General features: G+C 38.0%; 2 protein-coding genes across 4 annotated transcripts in view; one reads left to right on the top strand and one right to left on the bottom strand.

Moving 5' to 3' along the window:
- Positions 1–21,931, top strand: part of LOC134742103 (multifunctional protein r) — a 91,824-nt gene that overhangs the window by 39,866 nt on the left and 30,027 nt on the right. The gene's annotated exons all lie outside the window — the stretch shown is intronic.
- Positions 440–17,581, bottom strand: LOC134742101 (beta-galactosidase-like). 3 transcript variants are annotated; one of them, XM_063675041.1, is made up of 13 exons: positions 17,368–17,581; positions 12,273–12,449; positions 5,832–5,989; positions 5,604–5,754; positions 5,333–5,396; positions 4,724–4,818; positions 4,465–4,648; positions 4,042–4,263; positions 3,448–3,566; positions 3,075–3,356; positions 2,482–2,616; positions 2,122–2,334; positions 440–746 (listed from the first exon to the last, which is right to left on the bottom strand). In XM_063675041.1, the coding sequence occupies exons 2-13, from the start codon at positions 12,441–12,443 to the stop codon at positions 546–548; spliced, it is 1,995 nt and encodes a 664-aa protein (XP_063531111.1). In that variant the 5' UTR covers positions 12,444–12,449; positions 17,368–17,581; the 3' UTR covers positions 440–545. The 3 variants fall into 3 exon arrangements, with proteins under 3 accessions (XP_063531111.1, XP_063531112.1, XP_063531113.1); XM_063675042.1 differs by having other exon boundaries at positions 17,373–17,581; XM_063675043.1 differs by having other exon boundaries at positions 17,380–17,581.

Below are 21,931 nucleotides of genomic sequence, written 5' to 3'. Positions count from 1 at the left end.
AATATGTAATAAAATGTTATATTAATCAAAATCTACATAATATTTTTTTACCATTCAGACATTCGTTCAGTTATAAAAAGTATATAATGGAGGCTTCACTGCATTTCTTCGAAAATCCTAATCCTCTTATGTGATAAAGATCTTTTACAAGATAAATCGAAATCATTACCATTTAAGTATGCCACTTCTACGTCGCGGGGATAGAGAAACCATTAATTTTTGCCTTGCAGAGTAATTTTCCCATAGAGAAATGTGGCGTTCCATGCCGAATATGAGCATCAGGACCCTTTTGGTATGGAACGTTTCAAATAAGGAACAAATATACGTAATCATTCCCCTTCGTCGTCCCTGCTCTTTGCAACGGCTCACTAAACTAAGGGACCTGGAGTTCGGGAGACGGATAAAAATACAGTTCTAGTATTTTTATTCTTTTTCATAATAATGATTTACAAAGTTTTATTTTGACCTTAGAAAATGGCGACATTTATCCTCTCGATCAAAGTTAGACAGTTTTCAGGCAGGCTACATGTAGAGCCTACATAGAACTATTGTGCAGTTCTATCGAGTATGGGGTGAAGTATGGACTGGATTGAGGTGTCGACAGGTGCCCGGTCCAGCTCAAGCACTTGCACGTGGTTGCGCTGCGGAGCGGCGCGCAGCCAGCAGCCGGGCACGTATAGAGTCACCTGCGGCCCGGTGCCTGGCCAGTAGCGCCCGAGATTGTGTCCGTTCACCCAAATAAAACCCTGAAAAAAAAAACATTTTTCACTTCTCATGCTCGTAAAGTTCGACTTTGTCGTGCGTAGAGCATAGACGACATAAAGTCGCTTATTATGTTCATTATTTTCGCTTATTAGAGCATAAAGTAAAATCATCTATTACGACCCTTATTGACTTAGCAATAAAAAGTCCAAAATCTGCCATACAAAAACTGCCAGCCCTGCCGGGGCGCGCCCGACCGGCGCGCTCCCGACCGGCGTGCCCCGCGCCCCCGACACAACCGAGTACAATTTACTTTAGTATTGAATAAAGACGGTAAAATAACCTGAAATATTGGATATTTTTGTATATTTTACTCACACTCGAAGTGAAAAGCAGCGCAACTCAGGCATAAATGTCAATTTTTATCCTCGACTATATTGGTCCTCGCTGCGCTCGAACCAATAAATTGCGTCGGATAAAAATGGATGGCTTTATGCCCTTGTTGTAAAATCTACTATTTTCTCAACTAAATGATGCCTTTTGTAATAAGTTCCACCCACTTAAGACTAAAGACATCAAAACAAATTATAAATCGTTAGTAAATAATTACAACTTACAACCAACCCAACCCCAAAGAAAAAGGTAGGTGGTTTTATGTCAGATTTTGATAAAATTTTATAGGTTTGAAGAGACACGACATTCCGATTTGTGGCAAAAAAAATGTATGTAAATTTCCGTTGTTCCGAAAATTCCATACGTTTTGTAACTCAGTGGCAGATTTTGTAGGACATACGGTGAAGTTGCGCTTGTGTTGTAAGTAACTACCGATAGAACAATCTATTCACCAAACCACAAGAATCCGGCCAGTGGCTGTGCATGCCTATCCCTCCCCTCCCATTGGTACATATCTAGAGCCGGATACGTTACGTTTAGCCGTAAGCCTTAGATTAGGGGTAAAGGTCTGCGCCCCCCACAGATGCCCCTGCGGCGCAACCGTCGACGTGCTTGGACACCTCACACCACGGCCTTACTTGTCAATTAAGCGCTGGTCGCCTCTCCAGGCACGCTGCCCTAAACGATCAACGGGTCAACGCGCCGGCTATCCATGAACCAAACGGCCAGACGGTCAGCAACGGTCAGACCGGTCGGTATGACCCTGGTCCCGTGGACATTTGCTATATGGGGGTTTTCGGTGGCGAAAAATCGATCTAGCTAGGTCTTATCTCTGGGAAAACGCGGATTCTTGAATTTTTATTTGTTTTCCGAGCAAAGCTCGGTCTCCCAGATATTGTTTACTTATTTATGGTCCATTCTGTATTATTAATTATGTCAAAACTATACATATAATAGTTACGATTTCGCCATTTACGTTACGGAACTTTAAAAAATATTGAAGAAGTGGCTTAAACTATTTATTACCTTTCCCCATGAAGTAGTATCGAAAAATGTATCTTGAGGTTGTTCGTTTTCTGGAATAGTGAAGTAACCGTCAAACAGCATCGGTACTTCGAACCCTTGTCCGTCTTCAGCGTTAGCCGTCGCTAATCCGTCCAGGTTTTCAAGGGGAAATCCAGTTACAGACCATTTACCGTTGAGCACCCTTGTGTCCAAGGTGACATTACTGAGGATACCCTGTTAATTAAACATACATTTTGGAATGGAACTTTCAAATAAGTAATATTAATCATTCTATTTCTTAAAAAAAAAAGAAATTTCAAGGATCGTTGTAGAAGACATGAGTGCTAATATTCGAAATCCTCCTAGCTAGATTTTACAAACCTTAAAGTCGTGTATTCCGCTGCCATAATTGATGCGTCCTTGGTTTTCGACAAGTAATGATAGAACCGAGTCAGATTTGGTTTCTACCGGCAATGAATATAGTTTTTTGGTCCAGCTCAATATTCCTATTAGTTTCTGTAAAATAAAATTTACAAATTGTTATGCTAGATTTTTTATGAATTTAAACTACGGTGTCGTTTTCAATATGGATCAAACGAAAGCCCCCAAGGAACCATACGCGGGCTGCGCGGCCAAGTGCGCCCTTACACAATAATGACCTAGTGACCAATTTCAATTTCAATTATTTATTCATAAAATTTACATTTTATACGACCATAACCAGAGAGAGATATAAACCAGATTTACTGAAACCTGATGGTTTTCAATGTATGGAAACCAACGGAAACACATTCTCTGATTTTTACTTTTAAACTATAAATTTAAAATATAAATTTTCGCACAACATAAATATGTTATTAAGTCAAATCGATAGCTCTTATTTACACCAATTTTTTTTAATATATTTTTAAGTAATTAAACTTATAAATGTATTCTAGAAATATGTGTACCTGCGTAGATAAAAAATTACTTACACCATCAATAAAAACATGAATGCGATCACGAGGTTTTCTAATTTCCAACAGAGAGCCTGGGCCCATTTCCCCCGGCGAGATCTCATAGAGCATTAGTCCGGAGCGCTGGCGCAGCTTCTCAAACGTAGGTAGTTTTGAGCCGACTATGCTTGGATACTTCTTTCCTAAGCTTGTCCGGCCTGCTGTAGATAACAGACCAAGTCGCTTTTTTAGGGATACTTTTCCATACGCAGATTTATTGGATGATGAAGGGGGAGCAATGTCTGCCACGTCTGGGTTATGCTGAAATCAATGAATACACATAATGTAAACCATAACATGTAATTGTAATATTTTATAAATGGTGTGTATTTTTCATAAATACATTTCATACCCTTGCTAAAACGTCGCGAATAGCGAAATATTTTGGAGTAGGGTCTCCGGCCTCGTTTAAAGGAGCATCATAGTCATATGACGTAATATCTGGCGTATATGTGCCGCCATAGTTGGCACCTGCAATAAAAAACGAAGATATTTTCATTCTCATTTTCGGATTTGATATTTAATTAAAATACGCCTTTCTCGCTTTATGCCGGCATTTTGCCATGGCTCATGGGAGCCTGGGGTCCGCTTGACAATTAATCCTAAGAATTGATGTAGGCACTAGTTTTTACGAAAGCGACTGCCATCTGACCTTCCAACCCAGAGGAGGAACTAGGCCTTGTTAGGATTGTCCGGTTTCCTCACGATGTTTTCCTTCACCGAACAGCGACTGAAAAATATGAAATGATATTTTGTACGTAAGTTCCGAAAAACTCATTTGTACGAACCGGGGTTTAAGCCCGCGACCTCCGGATCGAAAGTCGCACGCTCTTACCGCTAGGTCACCAGCGCTTCCGCGCGTTTTATTTAATTAAAATAAATACCAAAGTATAGTTTTTAACTAGTTAAATTATTAAAACAATAATCAAAATAATTTAATAGAAACCTGCTGTGAATTCAAAATTAGTGCCGCCGAAGAAAACGTAAATATTGAAGTTGATGGAACTGTTTAGCATGGTCTCTAGAGTGGCGACGACCTCGGGAGTGGAGACTTGCTGGAACGACTCGCCCCAGTGCGTCAGCCAGCCTGGGTAGTACTCGGAGTTCATCAGAGGACCGTCCGGCATGTAGCTCCTTAATGATTTAAAATAATCTTGCACGGTTGTCTCTGTTAACACAAAAAAAAGTCAGCCAAAAAGAAGCCGGTCGGTTTAATATGGTTTGATCCGGGAGTGTCTGTCTGTGCCTGTACGATAATCTCAAACGCTACATAACATGGTGGATGACCGATTTCTTGACTAGTTACCAAGGGAAATTTGGAATATTATGCATTCTTAAATATATTCAGTACATATGGATGTATACTTACTGGAACTTACGCCGAAATCAATAGTGGTGAGAACTTCTGGGATAGCACCATTTTTGAAAAGGGAAATGTAACTGCCATCAGTGGTGTAAAGGAGAGCTTTGTCACCCACATGATGAAGCATTATGTCACGAGCTTGTGTTTTGTATTCCATGTCACTACCGTAACTGCCATATTCATTTTCCACCTGTCATGCCACGTTGAATTAGGTCATTATTTAAATTAATTAGAATGCATTATTGCGTCCGATTAAAATAATTACCTGAACTAAAATAATCGGGCCTCCGTTTCCAAATAATAGAGGTGTAAGTTGTTCAAACAATTTCTCCAACCATATTTTTGTTTCAGCGATGAAATCTGTTGAAAAGCTTAACAATAACCAAATCGGAATCATAATTTTCGTAAAACATTTACATTAAAAGGTGCTTTTTATTTGGTAGGTGTAGGTATTACTGTGTTGTTGTGTTACTGTTTCACGACCGGTCTGGCCTAGTGGGTAGTGACCCTGCCTATAAAGCCGATGGTCCCGGGTTCGAATCCCGGTAAGGGCATTTATTTGTGTGATGTTATGTATTTGTATATTATATATATCGTTGTCTGAGTACCCACAACACAAGCCTTCTTGAGCATACCGTAGGGCTTAGTCAATTTGTGTAAAAATGTCCTATAATGTTTATTTATTATTTATTTATTCACGTTTATTATACAAATACCAATATGACTGGTGCGTCAACAATATTAAGATGTTAGGACAAGTTCGCTATTGTACTAATGATATGTGTTTTCCTGTTTTTTTTTTTTTTGTACAATAAAATGTAAACTTTGTTGTGTTGTTAATTTTTACTACTAGGTATACTACTAAAAATATTACCTGCATCAGTCGATCTCAATCGTATTTGAGGGTACTTTCCCAGTAGCCAATATGGGAAACCGCCCTGAAAAGTAGAGAATAACTCTTAAACATCTCTATTGTCATTGGCATGCAATTTTTATCATGAAGAATTTTAACTTTGTTGTTTTCATGCGCTAACATCATCTACTAATAAATGTATGCATGGTTTTTGCTAACAAGTACTTAAGGAAGTTACCACCACCTTACAACTACCTATCTAAAATTATAAAACATCAAAATTATACGCCACCAGATCTCTTTCAGCACATATGTAGGGCCCAGGGCGCAGTAGAACATGTAACCCTTCTTCGGCGGCGAGACGTATAAAAGCAGCCACATCGCGATCACCTTCGAAAGAGTATTGTCTCTCTTCAGGCTCATGGAAACTCCATTCGACATACCTGATTAAACACATTTGCACTTATAACATAGAACGTTTTATGAAAAAATATTTGCATTATAGTAATAGAATACTAACGTCGACACAGCGTTAAGTCCAGCTGCTTTCAACTTATGCAAGCGATCTTTCCAGTACAGTGCAGGCACCCTGAAGTAATGCAGAGAACCTGATTTTATTTGAAATGGTTCTCCGTTGATCGCGAAGTGGTCACCTACGATAGTTATGCTGGGATTAGTCTGAAAATTCAATTGTACAGTTAGTACCATAAAATCAGGTAACTTTAATCCACAACTTACAACTATGCTCCAAATTCAAGTTCCAGTTAAATATGTGTAAGTATTTATCAAATTATATTGAGTAGGTATATAATATAGAAAGAGCATTAGTGCCATTAGTGTATCTAAGATCCAAGATAAATGTAACGAGTACAAATCATAAAGGCTCGTTAAGAATCAACGTTAAAAACTGACGTTACGTTTGTTAAACATACAACGTTAAAATCGCATCGCATGCTACCGCCGCAGAAACATACTGAGTATAATGTGTACAGCGCCATTTATGGGCAAATCGGCTAACTAATTTGCGCGACCTAATGTCAGATGTCAAGGTCACCCTGTTTAGTTAGGCCCTATTGTACAGCCTTCTTTACCAGCAGCCTGTGGTGTGATTATACCCAGAAAAAGTACAATGCTCTGCGTATCCAATATAATGATGCGTTCAGAGTGCTGATGGGGTTACCCCGATTCTACAGCGCGTCAGGGATGTTCGCGACACCCCGGTCTATAGACTGCTGCGCGTCCCTGGTGCGCCGGGTTAGGGGCAGCTCCAACAGCATGCTGACAATGATTGCGAGCAGGTCTGACTGCGCATATTTATGTAAACCATTGTTGCATGGCCCAGCATTATATATGACATCTATTATTAATTAATGCGTTTGTACGAATTGTGTAATGTTAATGGGACGGGAATGTGATTATATTTTTCTTGTGATATTTATGATAATGTAAAAATTTATGATTGTGTAAAAATGTCATAATTTTTGGTTGGTAAACTTCGGAGATAAGGGGGGGGGGGGGGGTATGGTATTTTTTTAACATTAATATTCAGTTTGAGCTCTTTCAAATGATATCCCACACGACCTAGCAACTAGACTGAAATTTTGCCCCTCTTTATATTAGGCATTTTACATAATTAATTTAAAAAAATACTTCCAATGTGTTAATTTGGGTTAGCGTTCTTCATGACTATTCCAAATTTCAAATCGTCTCGAGATATTTAGCAATGTGACAGACAGACGGACGGACGGACGGACAGAGTCGCACTATAAGGGTTCCTTTTGTTCCTTTTTGGTACAGAACCCTAAAAATCATTCATGGGTAATTGTGTAAGATTTTATAATAATCTTTCAAACTATATTACTGAACTATCTATTAATAAATTCAAGAATTATGTAAAGCGTAAACTTATTTCTAAAGCTTATTATATATACCACAAGACTACATGAATGACAAAACAACGTGGGATTAATTTCGATTCGAAATTATTAATAATAGTATTAGGTATATTTGATTAATGATAACGAAATCGATAATCCCATGTATATACTTCTTTTGTTGTGATTCTTTTTGAAATTTAGATTTTATTCTAGAAACATGAAATTATGTTTGACGATCTTTTTTGTAAAATTCTTAGTATTAAATCTGCATTTTTTGAAAATTTGCATGTCGTTATGCGACTAAATACTGTACACCATATTTTAACAAAACAACACCTGTATTTTAGAATTAAGTATTCTTGCAAATAAAGAATCTTTATAATAATTCAGTATTATTATGGAATAATATTAACATCAATAAATTGATTTAATTTTTAACAAGCAGAAATGTCTGGGAACGTTGCTACCCGAGAGTAATTTTTCCACTTAAATTTATCAATAAATTGCTCTGATAATTAGCTTAAGATAATAAGTATATGTATATGTACATAATATTCACCATTCATAAGTGCTTGTTGCTAGGTCTACATGAATAAAGTATATTTGAACAATTTTAACTATTTAACCAGTTGGCTGCGACATGTACATTGGTTTTACAGTGATGTGAACCGATTTCAAATTTTTTTATTATATTTGAAAGGTGTAATCTCATAGAAATTTTAAGTGTAATAAAAATACGCAAAGGTGGCTAAATCGCAATTCGCAAACTAAATTCGGAATTTCATATATTTTTGTTTCAGAGATAAGGGCTTCCCTCTTGTGTGGTAGTATTCTTTTTACATTTTCCTTCATATTAGGTATGTTTTGGAATGTACAACACGAGCTCTTTCAAATACGCCACTGGGCCTAGTAACTAGACTTTAAAATTTTGCGATGTGGATGAGAGAGACGGACGGACGGACGGACAGAGTCGCATCATAAGGTTTCATTTTTACCTTTTTGGTACGGAACCGTAAAAAATGGCTATATTCAGTTATTTATTGTACCTACATAGTTCGATTACCTACGTTTATACTACGTTACTGTGATATGTCACGCATGTCTGGACACGTGTAGTTTAAAACACATGGCTACGATTGTATGTTATAATTTAAACGATAACAAATCACATTATAAATAAATAGGTAGATACTCGTATGCATTTGTACAAATTCCTATGGATGTATGGATTCAAGCCTTCGCCCAATATACATATTAGTGCATTCCCGTTGCCAGGGAGGTTTCGGAATTATATTGAGCAACTTTTACTATGGGATCAACCCCGAAATCGCTAAAAATTTTTTGCCTGTTTCATACATTTTGTCTGGTCCATTTTCTATGGGAGGGTAATTTTTTTTCGCGATTTCGTGATTGGTCCCATAGTTAAAGTTGCTCAGTATAATCCCAAAACCTCCCTGACAACGAGAATGCAATTTTTTTTGCCACCCTGTATATGTATCTATAGATACATATAATAAAGAATTTCATGTTAACAATTTTTGTTTTGTACAATAAAGTGATTTACTACTACTACTACTAAAGCTGGAAGAGGGTCGAAAGTCTGTACATAGAAGATATTTAAAAAAAAAATTGGCTGGGGATACTTAGGATTTAGGATCGATAACAGAACACGTTCCAACAGTTTTTAGAATTTTTGTCTGTTTGTCTGTTTATCTGTTTATTTGACCGCGCATCACGTGAAAACGGCTGAACGGATTCTGATGCTAACTTTACTAATCTGTCGAAAAAATCCACGGCCAGGGGGTCAAAAAGGGGATGAAAGTTTTTATGGGGTTCAAGATTTATTTTAAGCTAGTAATTTGAAACTTCATAAAAAGATATATTATTAAAATACAAGAAAACTAATTTCAGCGTTTTTAAAAATTCATCCCCTAAGCAGGTGAAAAAGAGGTTGAAAGTTTGTATAGAGATCAATTTTTTTTCGAGTGCGTTACTTGAAACTTTGTATATGTATGTTATTATAATACAGGAAAAGTAGTTTCAGCGTTTTCAAGAATTCGTCCCCTAACGGGGTTAAAGAAGGGTTGAAAGGTTGAATGCTTTGAAACTTCTTAGAAAGGTATAATCAAAGATAGATATAACTCCGTAATAGATGGATACAGTCTAAGGAAAAAACGTGCCTCGAAAATGAAGAAAATTTGATTCTCGTTCAGAGGGCGCTACTAGCTTTGGCCTACTGTCGTATAGATGGCGTTGATGATTTCGTTTGTTATTTAACAATTTTAACGCATATCAGTGAAAGAACATGGGTCAAAAACATCAAAATAATTAATGCAAATAAAAAAAATCATTTATCCATATTTAAATTTTTTAGTTTAATATGACGTATTTATTTATTTATTCAATAGAGTACACGTTTAATAAATAAAATTACAATATTTTAAAATTAAAACTAACCTATTAAACCTAAACTGTATACACTTAGTATATAAAAACTTATTAATCACAAACTAGTCCCGTCAAAAATTTCCTTTTAAGTCCCGAACTGTTCCCTACCTGGCCCAAATGTTCCAAATATGCCAGCTGCGTTGCCACGCTGAATGGCTAAGGATATTTGTTGGACCAGGTAAGATCCAGCACGGGGGTCACAGCCTCTGTCCCTCAACCGACGCCCGATCTCCCTGACCAGCTTTTTGGCCTCGGCGCACCATGGCCCAGCCGTTTCGACAGCAACCGGAATGAAGTCATACACTGGTCCAAGGTTGGCGTATTTGCTGTGTTTGACCTTAGCAGCGGCCTCAGCCGCTGCACCTGCCTTTTTAAATGTGTGGCCGACATGAGAGGGACAAACGTGCACACACATGTGGCATCCCACAGCAGGCTCCGGCCTTTTGCCCACGGGACCAGTGTAAGACCGTCCGGCCTTTTGCCATCTGTACGGCTTAAGCCAGGAGGCTCTAAAATGCATGGTATGTTCGCCGAGACTAAAGCGCGTCGAAGCAGCTCGTTAATGGCTTGATGCCTAGGTATTCGCCCTACACATCGGACGCAACTAATTTAAATTTGTATTTAATATTATATTTAATTATACTACAATATAATACCATATTTAAATACATTTTATCGTATTTTTATAAATCTTCATTTTTAGTTTTAAAGTGTGTCGACATATGGCAGTGAATTTACTGGGGTTTCAAAATTTACTATGACAGTAGCTCACAGTACCGGTCTGGTATAAGTTACTCTATGCTACTATTTAAACTATACACTGAAATAAATGTCATATACGAAGGAAAAAATGACCAAAGCCTCCAGTGTCCAGAGTTGGAATCAGAGAGCTGGATTAGAGATGACCAGGGGGCGCCACAAGCCTTCGGGAGATTGTCCTATACTTGGAAATTTCGACCCATGCCACCGTGACCAGATAGCCGAGCGGTTCAGGCACCTGTCCGGTAAACGGGGGACGCTGGGTTCGATTCCAGCTCTGGAAACTGGAGGCTTTGGTAATTTTTTCCTTCGTATATGACATTTATTTCAGTGTATAGTTTAAATAGTACTGTGCCTTATTGAAAAAACACAAATTAGAATATTTTCATAGAAAATAATTTAATTTGTTCTAATGGCAGGGTCCTCTATCTTCGCTAGCCCGTAATCACCCGAGTTGGTTTAGTTAGAAGGTCGAAACATCCTGTTCTACCTTAGAGATGGCCAGGGGGCGCCACAAGCCTTCGGGAGTTTGTTGTCATATACTTGGAAATTTCGAAAACACAAAAAATGTGAAGAAAAAAAAAACTTTTTTAATTCCTCTTCACGCTTAAACCAATGCACCAATTTAGTTTAAATTTGGTATAGAGATAGTTTGAGTCCCAGGGAAGAGCATAGGATATTCGTTTTAATCTCAAACATCATCCCTTAAGGGTGTAAAAAGGGAGGTGGAAATTTGTATGGGATTCAACAACCGCTGAACCGATTTAGATAAAATTTGGTATAGAGATAGTTTGAGTCCCGTAAAAGAACATAGGGTAGTTTATTATCCCAAAAAAAATTACCTTAAAACTGAAAAGGAAGGTGTAATATTATAGGGAAAAAAAAAACTTTTTTCAGTAAATGTCAAACGATTTGGGACATACGCTTTACCATGCCTTCCCGAAAAAAATCGAATCTTTCGCGAAAGTCTCGCAACCCGTTGAGGCTACAAGGGGCACGGTCTCAGGAGTCTGAGAAAGACCACGGTAAGAGCTCTAGCTAGGCAGGTCGCTTCACTTTAGGCTGAAACGGCAAGCCAGCGCGAGTCTCGATTGTGATCCCAAAGACATCGTACGCAATACATATGTAGGCGCAGATCCTGACGGAGTGTGGCGCAGGAGAAGCCGTGTTCATCCCGCGCATCCCCCTCATCCCAAGCAACTTCCCGTTTCGCTTCAAGCGCCTACAGGTCCCCGTGAGCGTCTGCTTCGCCATGACCATCAACAAGTCGTAGGGGCACACGCGCGCCGCCGGCGTCATGCTTAGACTGATTTGATTGGAGGACCGATTTGGATGATATTTGCCATGGACATGATTTGGATAGGTACAGTCAAGGACGTAAAAATACAAAAATGGTATATACTGTATCGTTCGATATACACCTACTACTCTATGTCGTTTAAATCACGTCAAAATTTTTAATAAGGGCAAAATAAAATGATTTTGGAGTGTAGGTAGTTTTATTTAGTGTTACCTAATTGTAAAATATTTTATCTGGACTAAGTACAGTCCTCTAGCGTATCCATCTGTTAACTTTACTTCAAGTTCCGCCTCCAGGGGAGAGGGAGATAAATTAAGGGTGAATTTGCCGCTGTACTGACACAGACCGAATTCCACGCGGGCGGAGCCGCGGGCACAGCTATGTATAATAAGTCACAATACTGAAAATCTACTAAATTGACTATCGAGAAATCATAAAACATGCCAATGCCTGATGATCAGGCCCAACGTAAAAACAGCCAATTTAATGTATTTGCGATTTTGAAGATAGTTCTATTGTTATTACGGGCATATATATCATATGCCTAATGGGTTAAAAACACCATTATTGTGCTAACCTTGACTGAGGATGTGTCAACAGAACGAATCCTGTTCCTCCCCTGGCTCCTCACGTGAACGACTGAGGGCTCGAACGACATCGATACCGGCCTCTCGGCCTGCGCCACACCGAACAACACGCAACACAGCCATAGCGCCGCGTTGCGTCTACAGCTATCGCGCAAGCGCATAATGCCCTGAAATTCACAAAAGCACATTATAAAACGCCAAAATATAATTTATAAATTTTTACATTCGTACATGGACCATGTCTTGATGCTAACACTGACTTTTCGTATTTCCTATTTTTTTGGGAGACTCCCGCTATCGTTCACAAACGAAATTGAGTCACGAATGTATATTGTATAGGTAGGCATATTTGCCTTGTTTGTTGTGGTCAGATCAGCGACATGTAATTGGAATTAACTTGATAGTTACCTAAAAATGTACTCATAATAAAATTAGTGTTATGTGGTATTAGTGTTATGTTAATTCACATATCTAAAGTGGTAGCATTTGTTGGTAGCTTAGCGGTCAGGCATGCGGCTTCTACACTAGAGGTCACGGGCAGTGGCGTAGCTAGGCGTGGGCGAAGTGGGCCGTCGCCCACAGCCTCGCGCGCCAAGGGGGGCCTCGCGCAAGGCCCCTTCGGGCACAGTGAAAGAAAAGGGCCTCGTAGATGCGATTTCACTCACGGCTAGAATAGTTCACGCTACGCCACTGGTCACGGGTTCGAACCTTGGTTCGTTTTGTATCGATGAGTTTCTTGGAACTTCGTAGGTATGAAATATGATTTGTTATTTATTTATCTTGTGCTCTTCGTTCACAGAATAGGTAACATTACTAGGTACGAAAGCACGAACTTACTTTGGTGCAGGAAATGATTCCAGAGTATTTATAATTTTATAAGATCATATGGCATTCGTTTTTATTTTATACATAGGTATTTACTTAAAAGGCACTGGTTCCTTTTGCCAATTCTTAGGTTAGGTTGTTTAAAGAGGACCGTGAGCCTTTAGGATACATCCGGAAAATGCTAATATTATGATAATAATTACTACAACAGTACGTAGGTATTCATTCATTAGTTTGTACATTATTATTATGTAGGTTATAAGAAGCTTTTATCGCTGACTGTACTTTTCTATCCACATCCAATCCAACTATTACTTACTCATCGAGCCAACTTTAAAAACGCCGATCCGCTCCATGTCATCATAATATTGCATTGTCATCCAATTTACGTATGTACTTATGCAAAATTTCAGCTCAATCAGAAATTGGGAAGTGGGTCAAATTTAGCTTCCAAGATTTGACCCACACTAACTAACTATTCTAACTACATATATAGAGGGCCAAGTTAAATAAAAGCTTGTTAAAATACTATCTTATTATACCACTAAAAATAACAAATAGAGATAGTTTATCACGATGATTTTACCAATGTCGTTATTAGTGTTATTACAGTTCGCCTTTAATCCTTCTTTGATGTAGATCGGGTGAAACAATACAAGCGGCTTTCTTTAAAAAATACAAGTTGATTGTTCAACACTCAGACGTAAGTACGTGCGTAAGTTAATAAATGATCCGATTAAAAAAACACACACAAATAACCACAAAGAAATGCTGACTGGACCCGGACACTATGAGTAAGGAATAAGATGGACGATGTGGTATCACAGTACAAGGAAATAGTTATTAGTTTTACAAGGGGGCAAAGTTGTTGTCCTCTCGTGCTAATATTGATATTCGAGCAAGCGAACGATTCCAAAAATGCGAGGTTTTCAAGTCGTGCCTTGCCACCGAGTGAAACACAAAAATTTTCACCACACCCACAATGAAAATACTAACTGTAAAATATGTCTAAAGCACTCAAAGCTCTTTATACAAGGGGTAGACTCTGGTTGGAGCAAAAAGCTTTGGAAACATAGCAAACGACAACCCCAAATAATAACGGGGGTTTTTACTGGCCATTACGGGGTCAAGAGAATCCTGGCCAAGATGGGACACGCTGACAACACCGATTGTCGTATGTGTGGCGAAGAGGAAGAGACAGTAGAACACCTTATGTGTGAATGTCACGCCCTCGCCAGACAAAAAATGAAGGACTTTGGAACAGGCTATCTGGAACCAAAGGAATTCAAAACGCTACCCATGAGCTCCATCATCATATGGAGATGGTGGAAAAAGCTCTTGAGTAGCAGTCGCATCTTTCCTAGGGGGTAGTTACCCCCTAGGACAAAAGATCCCTATGGGTCGAGCAAGGGCCCCCAAAAACCATAAGATAAGATAACTGTAAAATATCAAACAAAATCAGAGCAAATCGATTCAAAATGAATGTTATTAAATATGTTTCATTCAAAATCATCATTTAAAAGGCAATTCTACCAGCAAACCTAAGAATTTAAACAACTCATTATTTGCATTTGATTACTTTGCCTCACATGTGAATAAAATGCAACTTTATTTTTCTTTTCTCAATAAAATCATAATCTACAGCTAGAAGGACATGCAATAGCATTAAACTTTATTTATTTATTTGATAAAAGACAAAAATGAAGCGTGACAGAGTGAGACAACGAAAATAATTTTGACCCAACTCTGACTAGCTAGTGGGTAGTTACTGTAGTTAGTTAATAGGTATCCTTCCTACGAAGTTGGACTTTGGAGGTAAGTACTGGGTTTGAATCCTAGGTTTGATTATTTATGTGTTTTGCAAATATTCGTTCCTACATTACATAGTCAATAATAGATACAGTTGACTTCACAAACATCTTTAATAGCAAACGTTCCAAGAATATATTTACACGCCTCTAAGACATTGACAATAAATAAATAAATAAGGTCGTGTAAATACATTATTTTCACCACAGATAGTGTTCATTTGAATTTGATTTTTAATGTTTTACAGTTAGAAGTCCTCGAGTTGGTGTTGTGAAAAAAAAAATGTGTTTCCCTCGGGAGCAAAGTTCGTTTAATTCTCGTGCCTTGAAACCCTCGCAACGATCAAGATTCCACTTCGAATTCTTCGCGTTCTCGGATTTCAATTTTAACACGAGGAGTTAAACAGCAACTTGTAAAATAAAACAAATAGTAACTATTTAGGGATTTTGGCCATAATCCAGCCGGATTGAAAATCAGTCCGGTTTTCAATCCCTAATCGTGAATGCCGAATGCCTTCGATGCCTAATAACCTGTCAAGAAATGGCGGACGAATGTTTGAAATGTCACCGTATTTAATAATTATTTCGCTTAAAATTGAGTTTTTTCTTCGCGTGTGATGAAAATCATTGTGTGTAACTCCGGGGGTAAGAAATAATGTTGTAAACTCGAGTCATTAATTTCCTCCAGCTGCGGCTGTCGGGAATTATGGACCTCGTTTACAAAATCACGCTTACCCCCCTCGTTACACAATGTGTACTATTGTGAACTCGACCGTACCTCATTTTATTGGTTAAAATCTATGTCATTATTAGTCATACATACTGTCTGGCCCGCAAAGCCGCAAAAAATACTAGATAAAGAGTAGGCTATCACTGACGAGCATTATCTTCCAGATAACCTCTTTATATGAATATTGTCAAAAAGTGCCGATAAGTTGAATGGTGAAAAAATATTAGAAATGAGAAACATTATTAGTCAAAAATAATTACATCGAAATTCAAAACATCATGTATTTTTTTAACCGTTAAGGGGCCCACTGACTATCAGTCCGCCGGACGATATCGGCCTGTCATTTGTTCGGAACTGTCAAATTTTTGTTCTAACTGACAGGCCGATATCGTCCGGCGGACTGATAGTCAGTGGGCCCCTTTACGACAGGGCCGGATTTAGGGGACGGCAACCGGGGCAGAAGCCTCGGGCCTCCACAGTATTATTTAAAAAAATACTAAGCCCCACGGTAAGCTCAAGAAGGCTTGTGTTGTGGGTACTCAGACAACGATATATATAAATACTTAAATACATAGAAAACAACCATGACTCAGGAACAAATATCTGTGCTCATCACACAAATAAATGCCCTTACCGGGATTCGAACCCAGGACCATCGGCTTCGCAGGCAGGGCCACCCACTAGGCCAGACCGGTCGAAACTAAAACTACTTAATACAATTATTTCGAAAAAAAACTGTAATAGTTGTCATATATTAAAGAAAAAGTGACGAAGCCCTCCAGTGGTGAAGGCCGGATTCGAACCGGCGTCTTTAGCTATCGCGGCTAACGCCATGAACCCCTAGGCCACCCCGCCACCGCCGGACGCGGACGGGCACCGCCGTGGCGGGGTGGCCTAGGGGTTCATGGCGTTAGCCGCGATAGCTAAAGACGCCGGTTCGAATCCGGCCTTCACCACTGGAAGGCTTCGTCACTTTTTCTTTAATATATGACATCTTTTACAGTTTTTAATTTATATATAGTAGTGTGACTACTTAAAAACACAAATCAAAATATTTAATAAAATAATTTGATTCGTTCCCAAACTTGTTCACAATTATTTCGACTTAGACTTTACTGGTGGCCTTATATTAATTTTATTTTATTGTCCTTGTCTATTATAACGATTATAAATAAGAACTTTATTTTATGATTTATGAGTGACAAGGTGTACTATACACACGTCAATAATTGGTGAAACCCACCTGTGAGTAACAAATAAAAATAATTATTTGTGGCTTTCCATTGGTCCTTATGCTTCATGTGTAATAAGAACCTTTCTGTCAGAATTTTTGTTGGAATTTCAGATAAAAACGACCTTATTGCACTTGAAGCATAAGGAATTAAGGACCCTTGTGTGAAAAGCCACATTTTACCTCTACCTATAGAAATTTATGTTTAAGTAAGTATATTAGGAAATCCCCGTTAAAATTTCTACTAGTTACAGGACTAAGATGCAAGTCAAGTTGCTTTGTTTTCATATTCCAGATACAAAGTACTTAGACAATTAGATTTTTTTTACATCTGTAATTTTTGGACAAAATTGTTACAAGAACAGGTTGATTGGCAATTTTAAATAGGCCAATCTAAATGGTAACTGTCATTATTTAGTCTTTTGTAATATAAAAAGAAGCAACACGGCAACAGATAAAAAACCTATTAATTATCATTTGTTTTACGTTACCTCACGTCTTACCGATCGATGACAATGACCCCGCCGGCTCCGATTCCGAGCTGCGTCTGGGCAGCGCTTGTACTCACTTGAACTATGTGAGATCAGTTAGGTAGGCACCCGCTTGATACGAATACAAAGCTGAATGTGATATGAGCGACTTTTTTATACATATAGATCGACCGGACACGACCGCCTGTTGCGCCTCACTACGACTTACTCCCCGATTCATACTCATTACACTCGTTTAATAGTTAATTACGTAGCAAGTAGGTAACTACTGGCTGCGTCATTTTGTTTTATTCGTGTGGAGGTCTTGAACTGCCCGACTTACTACGATAAATTATTGACGATTCTCTCCATTCGGTAATTTCAGTAAGGAATATAGGTGGTACCTTAGACTAATTTTTATTTCTTGAAATCAACATAAATATTACATTTACATAAATACTATCCTCTTATGTCCAAAATTACTGCGTCTACACTTTGGGAAAGTACAGAAAATAAATTTAAGTACTTATGAGTCGATCTTAATGAAAAAATAATAATTTAAAAAGTATGATAACGGAACCCTGGGGGAGGCTGCGAACACAACTCACACTTGGTCGGTTTTTTTATTAGGTAAAACTGAGTTATATAAAAAATCGTCTTCATTAGGTATCTACTCTTGCAACACATGCTACTGCAAAGTTTACAAAGGTATCTTGCTTGCGGTCGTTTTTTTAGGACTTTTTCTACTGTTTTGCCCCCCTGGAAGCGACGGGTTCTTGTATCTACTTAGCCCCCTGGTTATGATGATTGAGGTGTAGTGTACAATATAGTTTAGATTAGGTGTGAGAGAGAGATTTACGATATTTCTTCCACTCGTCATATGCGGCCCACGATCTGATCCATGACCTAGCTTTCTAGCCTAATAATACCTCTGCAATACGAAATGTGACGCTATTCGCGCAGCGCATCAATGCAGTGTGCATATTTCTTTAGGTACGAGTCTATAGGGAGCTACCGCCAGCCAGTGTTGTTTCTGATACGAACGGCAGCAGTTCCATTGCCGTGTTTTCCATATATTTACCGCACTTTTGAACAATTTTTGTGATACGGCAATGTTTTTAAGATTTTCTCTTTAAGCACGACAATTTTAGGAGAATGTTAACCAAGGGTTGAAAGGCACCCATGCCTGTCGAGGTATACAGGGTGATCAATCCAAATGGGTCAGTAGGGAGACAGTCGGAAACTATGAGAGATAGCGACATCTGTTTTTAGGAACCATGGCTTCCATTTTCGATTTAATAATAATGCCTTTTTGAAATAAAACTATGAAAACGGATTATATCGCGTATATTGAATTTATAATACATCCCGACGTTTCGAACTCTTTACAGCGTTCGTGGTCAACGGGTGACTGAGGAAAAATTACAAAGTGCAAAAATACCCACATACTAAAATAATGAACAATCATAGACTACAAACTTTAAGGCTGGTTGTACATGCAAAATCGGTTCATAAGGCTAGTTATACACTATAATTATTTTTCAAGTAAAGATATATATATATACGCGATAAAAACTATGCCGGCTCCAACCCTACACCACGGACCCGAGAAGATTTAATTCCCTCCTAAATTGTAGGAGGGTATCCCAATATGGGACCGGCAACAAACTCGGCGGGACACATCTTTTCAAAACATCAGAATGTCCAGCATCATCCAACACTAAGGTCTCACAGTCTATGTCTCGCTTGCTCCTTTATCAGGTGGACTACAGGATCCCAAGCTGGTGGTAGAGAAAAGCCATCTTCCCTATTAAAGTTTGGATATTTCTTAATCTCAATGGCCTCGCGCAGCATTCTGGGTATGTAACGCTTCTCCTTGGCAAGAACCAGAGGCTTATCAAAGTTGATTGAGTGATTGGCTTTATCCATGACATGCTCACAGACAGCAGACCTAGGTCGACGGTGCTTGACATCAGCTATGTGTTCCTTCACCCGAGTGGAAATGCTCCGTTTCGTCTGCCCGACATATGATAGGCCACACTCACAGTCCAGCCTGTACAAAATTTCAGCTTCCTAGGATTTCAGGAAGGACCCTAAAGGTTTTGATGATCATCAGTGAGTGAGTGACTGAGTGACGAAATCGGGGTTTTTAGATATGAATAAAATCCAAAGTATAAGAGCTATGTAATTGAAAATTTTAATGCTTAAGAAAAATTTGTTTATCTTGTATAATCCGAAGCCAAGTTATGAGGTTGCAAAAAAACGACGAAGCGCTTCGAGAAAAGGTAGTTCGCTTTGCTCGTCTTGGCGGGGCCAGATAATGTATAATATTGCATAATATTGTTAATTTAATTAAAATCCATTCTATGTGTTAATTTTGAACCTCTTGGGGCCTAATTGCCGGACAGGGATATGTACGTAAACATTATATGTGGTATTTTCTATAAAAAGGGACCTTATTGTCGATGGCGCTTACGCCATTATAAACGATGCTCCGATATATTTCATATTTATTTATTGCATCCATGGTACACAGGTGTTACATATATAATAGTTTCACATGGGCCCTGGTAGGGCAAGGCAATTCTCTTAAATCTAAAGATTAATGTCAATTTCAAGCTTAAATTAAAAATTGTAAAATGAGACATGTCCAATAAATACACTTAACTACAAAATAATTACATTTCATCTTCCAAAAAATCTTTAAGCCTACGAGTATAACAACACTTATTAATCAAAAAGTCCTTTAACTGCTTATTGAATAGCGTTTCTGATGTCTGCAATTTAATGTCGTCGCTGATTTTATTATAAATTTTGATGACCATCATAGCATTTGTAGGTTATCTATGTATAATTCTAAATACTCTTACTTGTATACTGCTCTAATTTAAGCTTATTGTACCTACTACTGTTTTTTTTCTGCGACAATAAATGACTTTTTATTTATTTTTAAAAAAGAGCAAAATTAATAAGAAACTAAATCGGTTATATTAATAATTCGAAAGCCGTGCAACTTTTAATGAGGTCATGTTAAGCTGGTTTGGATGATCTTTTAGGGTGCCCTACGTCCATTGTCCGTTTGACGTGCTATTTTTAGGACAGCCTATATCTATTTTGTAGGAAATTTATACAGATTATTTACGTATAAGACTATTTTGACTATTTTTTGCTATGGGCTACCGTTTACGAGTTGTTTGCGAAAAACTATAAAACGGGACCTTTAAAAATTGGCCGAATTTCACCTTTCCATACAAACGGAGTTTCGTTCTAATTTTAAAACTACGTGTCGGATTGTAATGAAACTTTGCACATACCTACATCTATTCATACTAATATAATAAATGCGAGTCTGTCTGTCTGTCTGTGTGTTACCTCTTCACGCTTAACCGCTGAACCGATTTAGTTGAAATTTGGCATAGAGATAGTTTGAGTCCCGGGGAAGGATATACTGGATATAGGATAGTTTTTATGTCGGAAATCATCCCTAAAGAGAGTGAAAAAGGGGGTTTAAATTGAGAGATTTAATGAACTGCCTGATAATTGATGTCAAGCAATTAAGCTTATGCTCAAATTGAATGATTGCTATCACACTTTATCCAGGCGCTAAACTTACTCTAGCTCCTGTTATTGATTCCGCGTAGACGAAGTCGCGGGCAAAAGCTAGTTAGTTTATATAGCTCCAGTTTATAAAACAAACGAAATAGAGCAATAACAAGTTTTGTATGAAAAACATAAATTCGCTTTATTTTTAGCTAGGAGTTTTAAAATGAAATGAGAGCGAAACTACGTTTGTATGAAGAACCGATTTTGCTGCGGACTCTTAACGTATGAAAAATTTAACAAAAATCATACTTTTGGCCATCTACCTATTATAACAGATTTTCTCAAAAGTGACAACCCTAACACTTTTGCAATACCGTGTGCTACTTGTATGGAAAAATGCAAAACCGGCTAGGTAACATTGCCCACCCATTTTGAACAGAAGTTAACGTATTTAAGTATAGGATTTTAGGGAACGCTAGGATTGCCCTTTATCTTTAAGTGACCCTTGTTTCAATGTCTTTATTATGAGCTGTGTATTTCCTGGTACTTCCATACAAAATCGACGTGGGCAATGTTGCCGAAAACCTCAGATAACTTTACCCGCCCTCAAAATTGTCAAAAAGGTGAGTTTATAAATAATGATTTAAAAATTCTTATCATACCGGAAACAGATCGAATAACTAAAATTCGAATACTCCTGTAAGCTAATTCTATTATATTGATATCAATAGGGATGATGGCACATGTTGAATTTTATGGCAAAATCTAGTAACATAGATGTATTGAAGGTAAGCCCGGCCGGAGGCAGGCGGGCTGTCGATCACGTGTCGCGTTTATTCAGCCCAATTTAGTAACATAGATAGAAAATGAGCAATTTATCACAATAATGTAGATATTAAAATAATATATGGAAATAATACAAAAATACAGGACTTGAAACTTTCAAAATTTAAGTAATTTTTCAACATTCAAAAAGGAAAAAAGTACCATTCGATTCCTTACATTTCATCCAAAAAAAAAATTGTACAGCAACTATATACAT

The sequence above is a fragment of the Cydia strobilella genome, chromosome 6, assembly GCF_947568885.1.
Source record: "Cydia strobilella chromosome 6, ilCydStro3.1, whole genome shotgun sequence".
Lineage (NCBI taxonomy): Eukaryota > Metazoa > Arthropoda > Insecta > Lepidoptera > Tortricidae > Cydia > Cydia strobilella.
The sequence above is the reverse complement of the archived record's forward strand: the minus strand, read 5'-3'. Positions and strand labels throughout refer to the sequence as shown.

Bases quoted from the DNA above. Each gene is read 5' to 3' on its own strand.
- LOC134742101 (XM_063675041.1), bottom strand. From the start codon at position 12,443: ATGCGCTTGCGCGATAGCTGTAGACGCAACGCGGCGCTATGGCTGTGT. The intron at 3,357-3,447 runs GTATGAAATGTA...CATTGATTTCAG, and splicing joins TTCGCGACGTTTTAGCAAGG to CATAACCCAGACGTGGCAGA. The intron at 2,335-2,481 runs GTTTGTAAAATC...TTTAATTAACAG, and splicing joins GCGGAATACACGACTTTAAG to GGTATCCTCAGTAATGTCAC.